General features: G+C 38.7%; 1 protein-coding gene across 1 annotated transcript in view; it reads right to left on the bottom strand.

The window, feature by feature from the left end:
• LOC128692203 (alpha-2-macroglobulin-like) overlaps positions 1-15,904 on the bottom strand; it is a gene marked incomplete at its 5' end in the record, with an annotated part of 260,699 nt that overhangs the window by 90,718 nt on the left and 154,077 nt on the right. Inside the window, 1 exon segment of the mRNA XM_070096368.1 lies at positions 14,960-15,081. Within this exon segment, the coding sequence (XP_069952469.1) occupies positions 14,960-15,081 (122 nt within the window).

The raw sequence follows: 15,904 nt of genomic DNA on the forward strand, positions 1-15,904 counted from the left end.
GATATTCAATTTTTCTGTATCTAAATCATTTGATACCCTCATCACCTTACTCTTATCAATGTTCACTTTCAACTTTCTACAATTACACACCCTCCCAAACTCGTCCACTAACCTTTGCAATTTTTCTTTAGAATCTCCCTTAAGCACAGTATCATCAGCAAAATGTAACTGTGTCAACTCCCATTTTGTATCTGATTCCCCATAATTTAGTCCAACCCCTCTCCTCAACACCCTAGTATTTACTTCTTTTACAACCCCATCTATAAATATATATTAAACAACCATGGTGACATTACACATCCTTGTCTAAGCCCTACTTTTACCGGGAAAAAATCTCCCTCTCTTCTACACACCCTAACCTGAGCCTCGCAATCCTCTTAAAAACTCTTTACAGCATTTAGTAACTTACTACCTATTCCATATACTTGCAACATCTGCCACACTGCTTCCCTATCCACTCTATCATATGCCTTTTCTAAATCCATAAATGCAATGAAAACTTCCCTTCCTTTATCTAAATACTCTTCACACATATATGCTTCAATATAAACACTTGATCTACACATCCCCTAGCCACTCTAAAACCTCCTTGCTCATCTGCAATCCTACATTCTGTCTTACCTCTAATTCTTTCAATAATAACCCTACCCTACACCTTTCCTGGTACACTCAGTAAACTTATTCCCCCTTCCCTTTATATAAAGGAACTATACATGCTCTCTGCCAATCCCTAGGTACCTTCCCCTCTTTCATACATTTATTAAACAAAAATACCAACCACTCCAACACTTTATCCCCACTGCTTTTAACACTTCTGCCATAATCCCATCAGTTCCAGCTGCTTTACCCCCTTTACAGATATAATAATATAATATAATATAATAATAATAGTATAATAATAGTATAATAATATTATAATAATAATATAATAATAATATAATAATATTATAATATAATAATAATATAATAATATTATTATTATATTATTATTATATTATATTATTATAGGTAGTAGGCTGGTAGACAGCAACCACCCAGGGAAGTACTACCGTCCTGCCAGATGACTGTGAAACAGAAACCTGTAACTGTTTTGCATGATGGTAGGATTGCTGGTTTCTTTTTCTGTCTCATAAACACGCTAGATAACAGGGATATCTTGCTACTCCTACTTACACTTTGGTCACACTTCACAGACACGCACATACATATATATATACATACATCTAGGTTTTTCTCCTTTTTCTAAATAGCTCTTGTTCCTCTTTATTTCTTCTACTGTCCATGGGGAAGTGGAAAAGAATCTTTCCTCCGTAAGCCATGCGTGTCGTGTGAGGCGACTAAAATGCCGGGAGCAATGGGCTAGTAACCCCTTCTCCTGTAGACATTTACTAAAAAAGAGAAGAAGAAAAACTTTATAAAACTGGGATGCTTGAATGTGCGTGGATGTAGTGCGTGGATGTATGAATGAAAAGAAGTTGGATGTCCTGGCCCTAAGCGAAACAAAGCTGAAGGGGGTAGGGGAGTTTCGGTGGGGGGAAATAAATGGGATTAAATCTGGAGTATCTGAGAGAGTTAGAGCTAAGGAAGGGGTAGCAGTAATGTTGAATGATCAGTTATGGAAGGAGAAAAGAGAATATGAATGTGTAAATTCAAGGATTATGTGGATTAAAGTAAAGGTTGGATGCGAAAAGTGGGTCATAATAAGCGTGTATGCACCTGGAGAAGAGAGGAATGTAGAGGAGAGAGAGAGATTTGGGGAAATGTTAAGTGAATGTATTGGAACCTTTGAACCAAGTGAGAGAGTAATTGTGGTAGGGGACCTGAATGCTAAAGTAGGAGAAACTTTTAGAGAGGGTGTGGTAGGTAAGTTGGGGTGCCAGGTGTAAATGATAATGGGAGCCCTTTGATTGAACTTTGTATAGAAAGGGGTTTAGTTATAGGTAATACATATTTTAAGAAAAAGAGGATAAATAAGTATACAAGATATGATGTAGGGCAAAATGACAGTAGTTTGTTGGATTATGTATTGGTAGATAAAAGACTGTTGAGTAGACTTCAGGATGTACATGTTTATAGAGGGGCCACAGATATATCACATCACTTACTAGTTGTAGCTACACTGAGAGTAAAAGGTAGATGGGATACAAGGAGAATAGAAGCATCATGGAAGAGAGAGGTGAAGGTTTATAAACTAAAAGAGGAGGCAGTTAGGGTAAGATATAATCAGCTATTGGAGGATAGATGGGCTAATGAGAGCATAGGCAATGGGGTCGAAGGGGTATGGGGTAGGTTTAAAAATGTAGTGTTAGAGTGTTCAGCAGAAGTTTGTGGTTACAGGAAAGTGGGTGCAGGAGGGAAGAGGAGCGATTGGTGGAATGATGATGTAAAGAGAGTAGTAAGGGAGAAAAAGTTAGCATATGAGAAGCTTTTACAAAGTAGAAGTGATGCAAGGAGGGAAGAGTATATGGAGAAAAAGAGAGAGGTTAAGAGAGTGGTGAAGCAATGTAAAAAGAGAGCAAATGAGAGAGTGGGTGAGATGTTATCAACAAATTTTGTTGAAAATAAGAAAAAGTTTTGGAGTGAGATTAACAAGTTAAGGAAGCCTAGAGAACAAATGGATTTGTCAGTTAAAAATAGGAGAGGAGAGTTATTAAATGGAGAGTTAGAGGTATTGGGAAGATGGAGGGAATATTTTGAGGAATTGTTAAATGTTGATGAAGATAGGGAAGCTGTGATTTCGTGTATAGGGCAAGGAGGAAAAACATCTTGTAGGAGTGAGGAAGAGCCAGTTGTGAGTGTGGGGGAAGTTCGTGAGGCAGTAGGTAAAATGAAAGGGGGTAAGGCAGCCGGGATTGATGAGATAAAGATAAAAATGTTAAAAGCAGGTGGGGACATAGTTTTGGAGTGGTTGGTGCAATTATTTAATAAATGTATGGAAGAGGGTAAGGTACCTAGGGATTGGCAGAGAGCATGCATAGTTCCTTTGTATAAAGGCAAAGGGGATAAAAGAGAGTGCAAAAATTATAGGGGGATAAGTCTGTTGAGTATACCTGGTAAAGTGTATTGTAGAGTTATTATTGAAAGAATTAAGAGTAAGACGGAGAATAGGATAGCAGATGAACAAGGAGGCTTTAGGAAAGGTAGGGGGTGTGTGGACCAGGTGTTTACAGTGAAACATATAAGTGAACAGTATTTAGATAAGGCTAAAGAGGTCTTTGTGGCATTTATGGATTTGGAAAAGGCGTATGACAGGGTGGATAGGGGGGCAATGTGGCAGATGTTGCAAGTGTACGGTGTAGGAGGTAGGTTACTGAAAGCAGTGAAGAGTTTTTACGAGGATAGTGAGGCTCAAGTTAGAGTATGTAGGAAAGAGGGAAATTATTTCCCAGTAAAAGTAGACCTTAGACAAGGATGTGTGATGTCACCATGGTTGTTTAATATATTTATAGATGGGGTTGTAAGAGAAGTAAATTCGAGGGTCTTGGCAAGAGGCGTGGAGTTAAAAGATAAAGAATCACACATGAAGTGGGAGTTGTCACAGTTGCTCTTTGCTGATGACACTGTGCTCTTGGGAGATTCTGAAGAGAAGTTGCAGAGATTGGTGGATGAATTTGGTAGGGTGTGCAAAAGAAGAAAATTAAAAGTGAATACAGGAAAGAGTAAGGTTATGAGGATAACAAAAAGATTAGGTGATGAAAGATTGGATATCAGATTGGAGGGAGAGAGTATGGAGGAGGTGAATGTATTCAGATATTTGGGAGTGGACGTGTCAGCGGATGGGTCTATGAAAGATGAGGTGAATCATAGAATTGATCAGGGGAAAAGGGTGAGTGGTGCACTTAGGAGTCTGTGGAGACAAAGAACTTTGTCCTTGGAAGCAAAGAGGGGAATGTATGAGAGTATAGTTTTACCAACACTCTTATATGGGTGTGAAGCATGGGTGATGAGTGTGGCAGCGAGGAGAAGGCTGGAGGCAGTGGAGATGACATGTCTGAGGGCAATGTATGGTGTGAATATAATGCAGAGAATTCGTAGTTTGGAAGTTAGGAGGAGGTGCGGGATTACCAAAACTGTTGTCCAGAGGGCTGAGGAAGGGTTGTTGAGGTGGTTCGGGCATGTAGAGAGAATGGAGCGAAACAGAATGACTTCAAGAGTGTATCAGTCTGTAGTGAAAGGAAGGCGGGGTAGGGGTCGGCCTAGGAAAGGTTGGAGGGAGGGGGTAAATTAGGTTTTGTGTGCGAGGGGCTTGGACTTCCAGCAGGCATGCGTGAGCATGTTTGATAGGAGTGAATGGAGACAAATGGTTTTTAATACTTGACGTGCTGTTGGAGTGTGAGCAAAGTAACATTTATGAAGGGGTTCAGGGAAACCGGCAGGCCGGACTTGAGTCCTGGAGATGGGAAGTACAGTGCCTGCACTCTGAAGGAGGGGTGTTAATGTTGCAGTTTAAAAACTGTAGTGTAAAGCACCCTTCTGGCAAGACAGTGATGGAGTGAATGATGGTGAAAGTTTTTCTTTTTCGGGCCACCCTGCCTTGGTGGGTATACTCAACAGACTTATCCCCCTATAATTTTTTGCACTCTCTTTTGTCCCCTTTGCCTTTATACAAAGGAACTATGCATGCTCTCTGCCAATCCCTAGGTACCTTACCCTCTTCCATACATTTATTAAATAATTGCACCAACCACTCCAAAACTATATCCCCACCTGCTTTTAACATTTCTTCTGTCTTTATCCCATCAATCCCGGCTGCCTTACCCCCTCTCATTTTACCTACTGCCTCACGACCTTCCCCCACACTCACAACTGGCTCTTCCTCACTCCTACAAGATGTTATTCCTCCTTGCCCTATACACGAAATCACAGCTTCCCTATCTTCATCAACATTTAACAATTCCTCAAAATATTCCCTCCATCTTCCCAATACCTCTAACTCTCCATTTAACCCTTTGAGGGTTTCGGCCGTACTAGTATGTCTTACGCACAGGGGTTTTTGATGTACTAGTACGCATAAATTCTAGCGCCATCAAATCTCTCGGGAAAAGGCTGGTAGGCCTCCTTATGAAAGAATGGGTCTATGTGGTCAGTGTGCACAGTATAAAAAAAATCCTGCAGCACACAGTGCATAATGAGAAAAAAAAAACTTTGACCGTTTTTTTGGCATAAAACAGCAACTTTGCACTGTATTTTCGTATGGTATTTATTGTTGTATTCTAGTTTTCTTGGTCTCATTTTATAGAATGGAAGGCATATCACAGAAATTGAGATGATTTTGACTGGTTTTACAATGAAAAGTACCTTGAAATTGAGCTCAAAGTAGCGGAAATGTTCGATTTTTACCAAAGTTCAAAAGTAAAAAATCATGCCAAGCGTCCAATACACGTCAACTGGTGAGTCTAACATTCTTTTGCAAGTGCGCCAATATGATTTAAACCATTTTTTACACTAATGCAGCAATCTGCATAACAGTAAATCTTCTATTTTTCGTGAGAATAAAAATTCAAAGTGGAAAGCAAAAGAATGTAACTAATGAACAGAGGAAATGTCATTTTATTGCCAGGAATGTATTTCTTGTTTGTTCTGGACCCTATTCGGAAATTGGCATTTTTTGAAATTTGTGTGAAATTGGCAAAATTGCTAAATTCTGACCACTGTATTGGATAATTGAAAATGGTAAATGGGTGGTTTCTTGCACTCATTCAATAGAAAAAATGTAGTTCTAGCGAAATATTCATGTTTTTTGTCGACTAGTACAGTGGAATTGGCCGAAAATGGGGCTCAAAGTGGGCAAAATCGCCGATGCGTAAACATCGCCGAGACCGCTAACTTCGCGAGAGCATAATTCCGTAAGTTTTCCATCAAATCTCATAATTTTGGTGTCATTATGATCGGGAAAAGATTCTCTATCTTTCCATAAGAAAAAATATTTTTTTTTTTTTTTAAATTTGGCCAACCCTGAGAACGAGTTTCTGAGAGGGCCTGTCGACCCTCAAAGGGTTAATAACTCTCCTCTCCTATTTTTAACTGACAAATCCATTTGTTCTCTAGGCTTCCTTAACTTGTTAATCTCACTCCAAAACTTTTTCTTATTTTCAACAAAATTTGTTGATAACATCTCACCCACTCTCTCATTTGCTCTCTTTTTACACTGCTTCACCACTCTCTTAACCTCTCTCTTTTTCTCCATATACTCTTCCCTCCTTGCATCACTTCTACTTTGTAAAAACTTCTCATATGCTAACTTTTTCTCCCTTACTACTCTCTTTACATCATCATTCCACCAATCGCTCCTCTTCCCTCCCGCACCCACTTTCCTGTAACCACAAACTTCTGCTGAACACTCTAACACTACATTTTTAAACCTACCCCATACCTCTTCGACCCCATTGCCTATGCTCTCATTAGCCCATCTATCCTCCAATAGCTGTTTATATCTTACCCTAACTGCCTCCTCTTTTAGTTCATAAACCTTCACCTCTCTCTTCCATGATGCTTCTATTCTCCTTGTATCCCATCTACCTTTTACTCTCAGTGTAGCTACAACTAGAAAGTGATCTGTTATATCTGTGGCCCCTCTATAAACATGTACATCCTGAAGTCTACTCAACAGTCTTTTATCTACCAATACATAATCCAACAAACTACTGTCATTTCGCCCTACATCATATCTTGTATACTTATTTATGCTCTTTTTCTTAAAATATGTATTACCTATAAATAAACCCCTTTCTATACAAAGTTCAATCAAAGGGCTCCCATTTTCATTTACACCTGGCACCCCAAACTTACCTACCACACCCTCTCTAAAAGTTTCTCCTACTTTAGCATTCAGGTCCCCTACCACAATTACTCTCTCACTTGGTTCAAAGGCTCCTATACATTCACTTAACATCTCCCAAAATCTCTCTCTCTCCTCTACATTCCTCTCTTCTCCAGGTGCATACATGCTTATTATGACCCACTTTTCGCATCCAACCTTTACTTTAATCCACATAATTCTTGAATTTACACATTCATATTCTCATTTCTCCTTCCATAACTGATCCTTCAACATTACTGCTACCCCTTCCTTTGCTCTAACTCTCTCAGATACTCCAGATTTAATCCCATTTATTTCCCCCCACCGAAACTCCCCTACCCCCTTCAGCTTTGTTTCGCTTAGGGCCAGGACATCCAACTTCTTTTCATTCATAACATCAGCAATCATCTGTTTCTTGTCATCCGCACTACATCCACGCACATTCAAGCATCCCAATTTTATAAAGTTTTTCTTCTTCTCTTTTTTAGTAAATGTCTACAGGAGAAGGGGTTACTAGCCCATTGCTCCCAGCATTTTAGTCGCCTCATACGACACGCATGGCTTACAGAGGAAAGATTCTTTTCCACTTCCCCATGGACAATAGAAGAAATAAAGAAGAACAAGAGCTATTTAGAAAAAGGAGAAAAACCTAGATGTATGTATATATATATGTATGTGCGTGTCTGTGAAGTGTGACCAAAGTGTAAGTAGGAGTAGCAAGATATCCCTGTTATCTAGCGTGTTTATGAGACAGAAAAAGAAACCAGCAATCCTACCATCATGCAAAACAGTTACAGGTTTCTGTTTCATAGTCATCTGGCAGGACGGTAGTACTTCCCTGGGTGGTTGCTGTCTACCAACCTTCTACCTATAATATAATAAGATATAATAGCTTATTTACCAGCAGGCTGGAAAGCCGGCCGAGGAGTATGGTGATTCCACAGGCTGAATTAATAAAGTTAAAATTTTCCAGTGGCCTAACTATGACCCAGGTTTGTCACTTGGTTTTGATTGTTGATTTCTAAGGATGAGTATGTACACTTGTCAAATCTTTGTGCTATATCTGAAGATTTGTTGATGATTACTCTTGTATGAAGTCATTTATGTTTTATGCCCGATTTCTTGCAACATTGCGTGTACCTATTGTAAGCAGGTATTTGTGGTACTAGACAGCAATGCTGTATTAAGAAATAAAAAGTTTCTCAATTTAAGATTTTTTTTTTACTGATGTAAACTAGATTACTTGTATGTAGTAATTTGGAAATAACATAAAAACATAAGAAAAGAGGAACACTCCAGCAGGCCTGTTGGCCCATACTAGGCAGGTCCTTTACAATCCATACCACTAACAAAAACATTTACCCAACCCAATTTTCAATGTTACCCAAGAAATAAGCTCCGATAACTCTATCCACTCATATGCAAGTCCCACTCAAATCCAACCCCTCTCACTCATGTATTTATCCAACCTAAATTTGAAACTACCCAAGGTTTTAGCCTCAATAACCCAACTAGGTAGACTGTTCCACTCATCAACTATCCTATTTCCAAACCAATACTTTCCTATATCCTTTCTAAATCTAAACTTGTCTAATTTAAATCCATTACTCTGGGTTCTCTCTTGGAGAGATATCCTCAAGACCTTATTTATATCCCCTTTATTAACCCTTAAACTGTCCAAACATAGCTCTACGTTTTTTCAACATTTGAAAGTATGTAAAAAAGTAGATCTTTTCTTTTTTTACATTTGAAAACGTGTAAAAAATTTTTAATCTACTTTTTTTTTTATATTTGAAAGTATGTAAAAAAAAAAGTAGATCTACTTTTGGAGTACTACGCATGTGAACATAGATCTGCTTGGACAGTTTAAGGGTTAATACCCATCTTCCACTTATACACGTCGATCATGCCTCCCCTCATTCTTCGTCTAACAAGTGAATGTAATTTAAGGGTCTTCAATCTTTCCTCATAAGGAAGATTTTTAATGCTATGCATTAATTTAGACAGTCTACGCTGAATGTTTTCTAACGAATTTTTGTCCAATCTGTAATATGGAGTCCAGAACTGAGCTGTATAATCTAGATGAGGCCTTACTAATAAAGTATAAAACTGCAATATAACTGCTGAACTAATGTTGCTTACACTTCTTGATATAAATCCCAGTAATCTGTTTGCCTTCTTACGTACACCTAGCCACTGCTGTCTTGGTTTAAGGTTGCTGCTAATCATAACCCCCCCAAGTCCTTTTTGCAATCTGTATGGCTAAGTTCTACATTATTTAGCTTATAAGTGCTAGGGTTGTGGACACTCCTGAGCTGCAGAACCTTGCATTTATCTACACTGAACTGCATCTGCCACTTTTCTGACCAGGTACTGAGTTTGTCTAAATCCTCCTGAAGTTCCCTGATATCTACATTTAAATCAATTATCCTACCTATCTTTGTGTCATCAGCGAATTTGCTCATTTCACTAGTAATTCCCTCATCAAGACCATTGATATATATTATAAACAACAACGGGCCCAAGACTGATCCCTGTGGAACGCCACTTATTACAGATCCCCACCCGGATTTAACCCCATTTATGGACACTCTCTGCTTCCCGTCTGTGAGCCATGACTCGATCCATGAGAGCACCTTTCCCCCAATGCCATGAGCTGCCACTTTCTTTAACAGTCTCTGATGCAGTACTCTATCAAAAGCCTTACCTCCACTGAGGTAACCCATTCAGTAGAGCATCAGGTTGTATGGTACACCTGGAGTATACCTGGAGAGGGTTTCAGGGGTCAATGTCCATGCAGCCATCTGAGACTAGGCCTCATGGTTGATCAGGGTCTGATCTACCAGGCTGTTACTGCTGGCTTCACATAAACTGACATATGACCCACAGCCTGGCTGATCAGGTGCTTGACTTTAAGTGTCTGTTCAGTGCCTTCTTGAAAACAGCCAGGGGTCTATTGGTAATCCCCCTTATGTATGCTGGAAGGCACTTGAACAGTCTTGGGCCCCAGACACTTATTGTGTTGTCTCTCAGTGTGCTCATGGCGCCCCTGCTTTTCATTGGGGGAATGTTGCATCTCCTGCCAAGTCTTTTGCTTTCACAGAGAATGATTTTCGTGTGCAAGTTTGGTATTAATTCCACTAGGATTTTCCAAGTGTATATTATCATGTATCTTTCTCGCCTGCATTCCAGGGAATACATATCAAGGAACTTCAACTGTTCCCAGAAATTCAGGTGCTTTATCATACTTATGTGTCCTGTGAAAGTTCTTTGTACATTCTTCAGGTCAGCAATTTTGCCTGCTTTGAAGGGGCAGTTAGTGTACAGCAATATTCCAGCCTAGAGAGAACAAGCGATTTGAAGAGAATCATCATGGGCTTGGCGTCCCTAGTTTTGAAGGTTCTCATTATCCATCCTATCATTTTTCTAGCAGATGAGGTAGATACATTGTAGATACATACACTGTCGCTACATATAGTGTTTGGAATAAAGCGAACAGAATCCTTGGCTTCATATCAAGAAGCATAAATAATACGAGTTCTCAGGTTGCTCTTCAACTCTTTATATCTTTGGTTAGGCCTCATTTAGATTATGCTGCATAGTTCTGGTCCCTGTATTACAGAATGGGTGTAAATGCACTGGAAAACATACAAAGAAGGAAGGCAAAGTTGATCCCATGTATCAGAAATCTTCTCTATGAGGAGAGACTAAGGGCCCTGAATCTGCACTCTCTAGATAGGCGTAGAATTAGGGGTGATATGACTGAGATGTATAAATGCAAAACAGGAATAAATAAAGGGATTTAAATAACATGCTAAAAATATCTAGCCAAGACATGACAGGACTCACAACAATTGTTTCAAGTTGGAAAAATTCAGATTCAGAAAGGATATAGTAAGGACTGGTTTAGTAACAGAGTTGTGGATGAGTGGAACAAACTCCTGAGTACCATCACAAAAGCTAAACCATTGTGTAGTTTTAAAAATATGTTAGATAAATACATGAGTAGGTGTGAGTTGGACCTGACTAGCTTGTGCTAATAAGTCTGATGCCATGCTCCTTCCTTAAGTGGATGTGACCAGGACCTGACTGGGTTGGGTAAATGGCTTAAGCCGGTAGGTGACTTGGACATGCCTCGAATGGACCAGTAGGCCTGCTACAGTGTCCCTTCTTTTTTATATTCTTATGAAGGTGAGATCCTCTGACATTATCACTCCCAGGTCTTTCACATTAGTTTTTCGCTCTATTGTGTGGTTAGAATCTGTTGTATACCCTGACACAGTTTTAATTTCCTCAAGTTTTCCATATCTGAGTAGGTGAAATTTCTCTTCACTGAACTTCATATTGTTTTATGTGGCCCATTAAAGATTTCATTGATGTCCACTTTCAGTCTTGCAGTGCTTTTGATGGAGGACACTGTCATGGCAATTCAAGTGTCATCCACAAAGGAAAACACAGAGCTAAGATTTACAGCTCTGTCTATGTCAGATATGAGGATGAGGATGTGAGAATGTGCCTTGTGGTGTAGGGATAGGATGCATCAAGGCTGGTGCTTGGCCAGCATTTGGCGTAAAACTTGATCACTTTTACTTTAAATGAGTTTCACACGTCTGCAGATTAGCAGTGCTCAAATCGTGTTGATTATAGATATTTTGTGTTTATAAAACTGATGTTTGGTTTGTTTCCTGTTCGTATAAGAATAATGCACCAAGTCAAGTAATTTTCTTTTTTTCTTTCTTCTGACTAGCCACATCTGATTGGATGCAGCTAGCTGAGTGAGATCTGTAGATCTGTGATCTGTTGGTGGTGGGGGTATTACGTAGGTACTGCATTATTGTAATAAATTCTATATATGAAATAAGTTTATATTATAAGGAAAAAGTGCTCCATAATTGTATGAATAATGTCACCATTTAATTGGGCATGTATGAGATATCCAGTTGGACAGTATGAGACAACGAACTGAAAGTGGCTGTTTAGTGACTAGGGAGTTAGTAGCTCGGGAGATATCATGGAGTCAGGTTGAAGCTAAGTAACTTTGCACTTTTTTTTTTAGGTTAAAAATGTGAGGCCCTAGGGTGGTTTATTTTTAAATAATTTTATATTTACCCCTAGAGAGGTATTTTACCCCCCTAGGCTCCACCTATACTTTGTAACACTGCAAGATTTTTTTTTTTTTAAACAAGTCAGCTGTCTCCCACCGAGGCAGGGTGACCCAAAAAAGAAAGAAAATCCCCAAAAAGAAAATACTTTCATCATCATTCAACACTTTCACCTCACTCACACATAATCACTGTTTTTGCAGAGGTGCTCAGAACACAACACCTTAGAAGCATATACCTATAAAGATACACAAACATATCCCTCCAAACTGCTAATATCCCAATCCCCTCCTTTAGAGTGCAGTCACTGTACTTCCCATTTCCAGGACTCAAGTCCGGCTATATAAAAATAACTGGTTTCCCTGAATCCCTTCACTAAATATTATCCTGCTCACACTCCAACAGCTCGTCAGGTCCCAAATACCATTTGTCTCCATTCACTCTTATCTAACAAGCTTACGCTTGCCTGCTGGAAGTCCAAGCCCCTCGCCCACAAAACCTCCCTTACCCCCTCCCTCCAACCTTTTCAAGGACGACCCCTACCCCGTCTTCTTTCTCCTACAGATTTATACACTCTCCATGTCATTCTACTTTGATCCATTCTCTCTAAATGACCAAACCACCTCAACAACCCTTCTTCAGCCCTCTGACTAATACTTTTATTAACTCCACATCTTCTCCTAATTTCAACACTCCGAATTTTCTGCATAATATTACACCTCACATTGCCCTTAGACAGGACATCTCCACTGCCTCCAACCGCCTCCTCGCTGCAGCATTTACAACCCAAGCTTCACACCCATATAAGAAGTGATGGTACTACTGTACTTTCATACATTCCCTTCTTTGCCTCCATAGATAACTTTTTTTGTCTCCACATATACCTCAATGCACCACTCACCTTTTTTCCCTCATCAATTCTATGATTAACCTCATCCTTCATAAATCCATCCGCTGACACGTCAACTCCCAAGTATTTGAAAACATTCACTTCTTCCATACTCCTCCCCAATTTGATATCCAATTTTTCTTTATCTAAATCATTTGATACTCTCATCACCTTACTCTTTTCTATGTTCACTTTCAACTTTCTACCTTTACATACACTCCCAAATTCATCCACTAACCTTTGCAGTTTTTCTTTAGAATCTCCCATGAGCACAGCATCATCAGCAAAAAGCAATTGTGTCAATTCCCACTTTGTATTTCATTTCCTATGATTTAATCCCACCTCTTTCCTGAACACCCTAGCATTTACTTCTTTTACAACCCCATCTATAAATATATTAAACAACCATGGTGACATTACACATCCCTGTCTAAGACCTACTTTTACTGGGAAGTAGTCTCCCTCTTTTCTGCACACCCTATCCTGAGCCTCACTATCCTCATAAAAACTCTTTACAGCATTTAGTAACTTACCACCTATTCCATATACTTGCAACATCTGCCACATTGCTCCCCTATCCACTCTATCATATGACTTTTCTAAATCCATAAATGCAATAAAAACTTCCCTACCTTTATCTAAATACTCTTCACATATATGCCTCAATGTAAACACTTGATCTACACATCCCCTACCCACTCTGAAACCTCCTTGCTCATCCACAATCCTACATTCTGTCTTACCTCTAATTCTTTCAATTATAACCCTACCGTACATTTTTCCTGGTATACTCAGTAAACTTATTCCTCTATAATTTTTACAATCTCTTTTGTCCCCTTTCCCTTTATATAAAGGGACTATACATGCTCTCTGCCAATCCCTAGGTACCTTCCCCTCTTTCATACATTTATTAAACAAAAATACCAACCACTCCAACATTACCTAACAGAATACTCCATTCTATTGAATGCACAGCAACACAGTAAATGATCATATGACCTGTCTTTGTAATACTCATTTGTGCTAAATTGTTATCTGTTTACAATAATGTTTTTACCACTGAATATATCATTGCTTAGTTAATCTTAAGTTAATTTTAAGCCTGCCCATAATGCTTTGCATACAAGGGGCTTTGGCATGTTGCACTTTAATAACTGTATTCCTTTGTACTTCCCTATATCATGTTCAAATTAATAAATAAATAAATAAATAAATAAATAAATGAATAAATAAATATCCCCCCTGGTTTTAACATTTCTGTCATGATCCCATCAGTTCCAGCTGCTTTACCCCCTTTCATTTTATGTAATGCCTCACGCACCTCCCCGCACTCACATCCTGCTCTTCTTCACTCCTAAAAGATGGTATACCTCCCTGGCCAGTGCATGAAATTACCGCTTCCCTTTCTTCGTCAACATTTAAAAGTTCCTCAAAATATTCTCGCCATCTACCCAAAACTTCCATCTCCCCATCTACTAACTCCCCTACTCTGTTTTTAACTGACAAATCCATTCGTTCTCTAGGCTTTCTTAACTTGTTTAACTCACTCTAAAAAATTTTCTTATTTTCATTAAAATTTCTTGACAGTGCTTCTCCCACTCTATCATCTGCTCTCCTTTTGCACTCTCTCACCACTCTCTTCACCTTTCTTTTACTCTCCATATACTCTACTCTTCTTATAACACTTCTGCTTTGTAAAAACCTCTCATAAGCTAACTTTTTCTCTTTTATCACACCCTTTACTTCATCATTCCGCCAATCACTCCTCATTCCTCCTGCACCCACTCTCCTATAACCACAAACTTCAGCCCCACATTCTAATGCAAGGTATGTTTATTTAATAATTACACACAAACTACATTTGCTGTGTGCCATTTTAAATACTGAATTACAAATTCTTAAATTAACAACCTGATAGACTAAATATGACTTATTTTTTACTCATTTTCACAGTGCAGTGGGTCTTATTATGACATGGTTCAATATGCTGCTGTTAGCAGTATAGTAATTACATGCAGAAGCATATTTAAATTATGTTTATCAAGTATACTGCTATTAAAATCTACCACACTGATATGAGAGATGAAATGTAATATCTGTAAAACAAAGTAATTATGAAATTCTTAAAGTCTACAGATCCTTTCTAAGATATTTAACATATAATCTAACCTCAAGCGTAGGTCCAAGAAGATCTCCAACTGCAGAAACCCAACCTCGAGCAGAGTCCTGAATTATTTCGGTTGGTGTTTCAATGTTCCATTTTTCTAAAGAGTCAACATTTTCCTCAATATCTGAAATATCCAACGAATGTTATCATACAGTGCATTAAGGCACAGAAATAAGTTCCGAGTATAATGCTTTCAGCCTATATACGTATAGTTAATCACGAAAAGGTAATCTGGAAATGAAAAATAGCAGCAAAAGCCTCACAGTTAACATACAGAATATAGATTTATCTGAATGAAAGAAAACAAGTGAGTAGTGAGGCAGTGTTACTAATGGAGGTCGACCTTACAGGGTTTCTGCTCAATAACTTTATATGTAATGGGTGACAAAAATTCATATTTTTCACTATGCATGTGGTACATATTAGATAGAGAAAATTATTAAATTATGAGCATAACTGTTATAGCATGGTGCCACCTGGACACTCACTTAGGATCATCTGTTGTATGTAGACTTGCACACAAGTTGATAAATACAACGTCATTTCTTGAAGAAAACGAGAACGACCTTTTAAACTTTCTGATTCTATGAAGTGATGAAGAACATCAACTATCTCCACGTATTGCAACCACAGACATCAGTTACAGTGAACATATATTACAATCTTTTCATCACCCAGTTTGTGTTGCTCCATTCCCCAATGAAGACCTCTTGAAATCACCGTCGATCTACTTCATTTTTTTTTTTACATGAACCATAAATTCCTCTCGCAAATTGTACATAGGCACAGACGAAGCACTGCTGGAGGTCTTCTGGTCCATGTAGGGCAATGTGTATTAGATAGCCTGAATTCCTGATGACAATTGATTCTTTGACAAAGAACACAATCCTTATTTTGGGAAAATTATTTTGACCCTTAAATTTTGAAGTACGTTCTGGACCATAAAA

This window comes from Cherax quadricarinatus, chromosome 53, assembly GCF_038502225.1.
Source record: "Cherax quadricarinatus isolate ZL_2023a chromosome 53, ASM3850222v1, whole genome shotgun sequence".
In the NCBI taxonomy this organism is placed as follows: Eukaryota; Metazoa; Arthropoda; class Malacostraca; order Decapoda; family Parastacidae; genus Cherax; species Cherax quadricarinatus.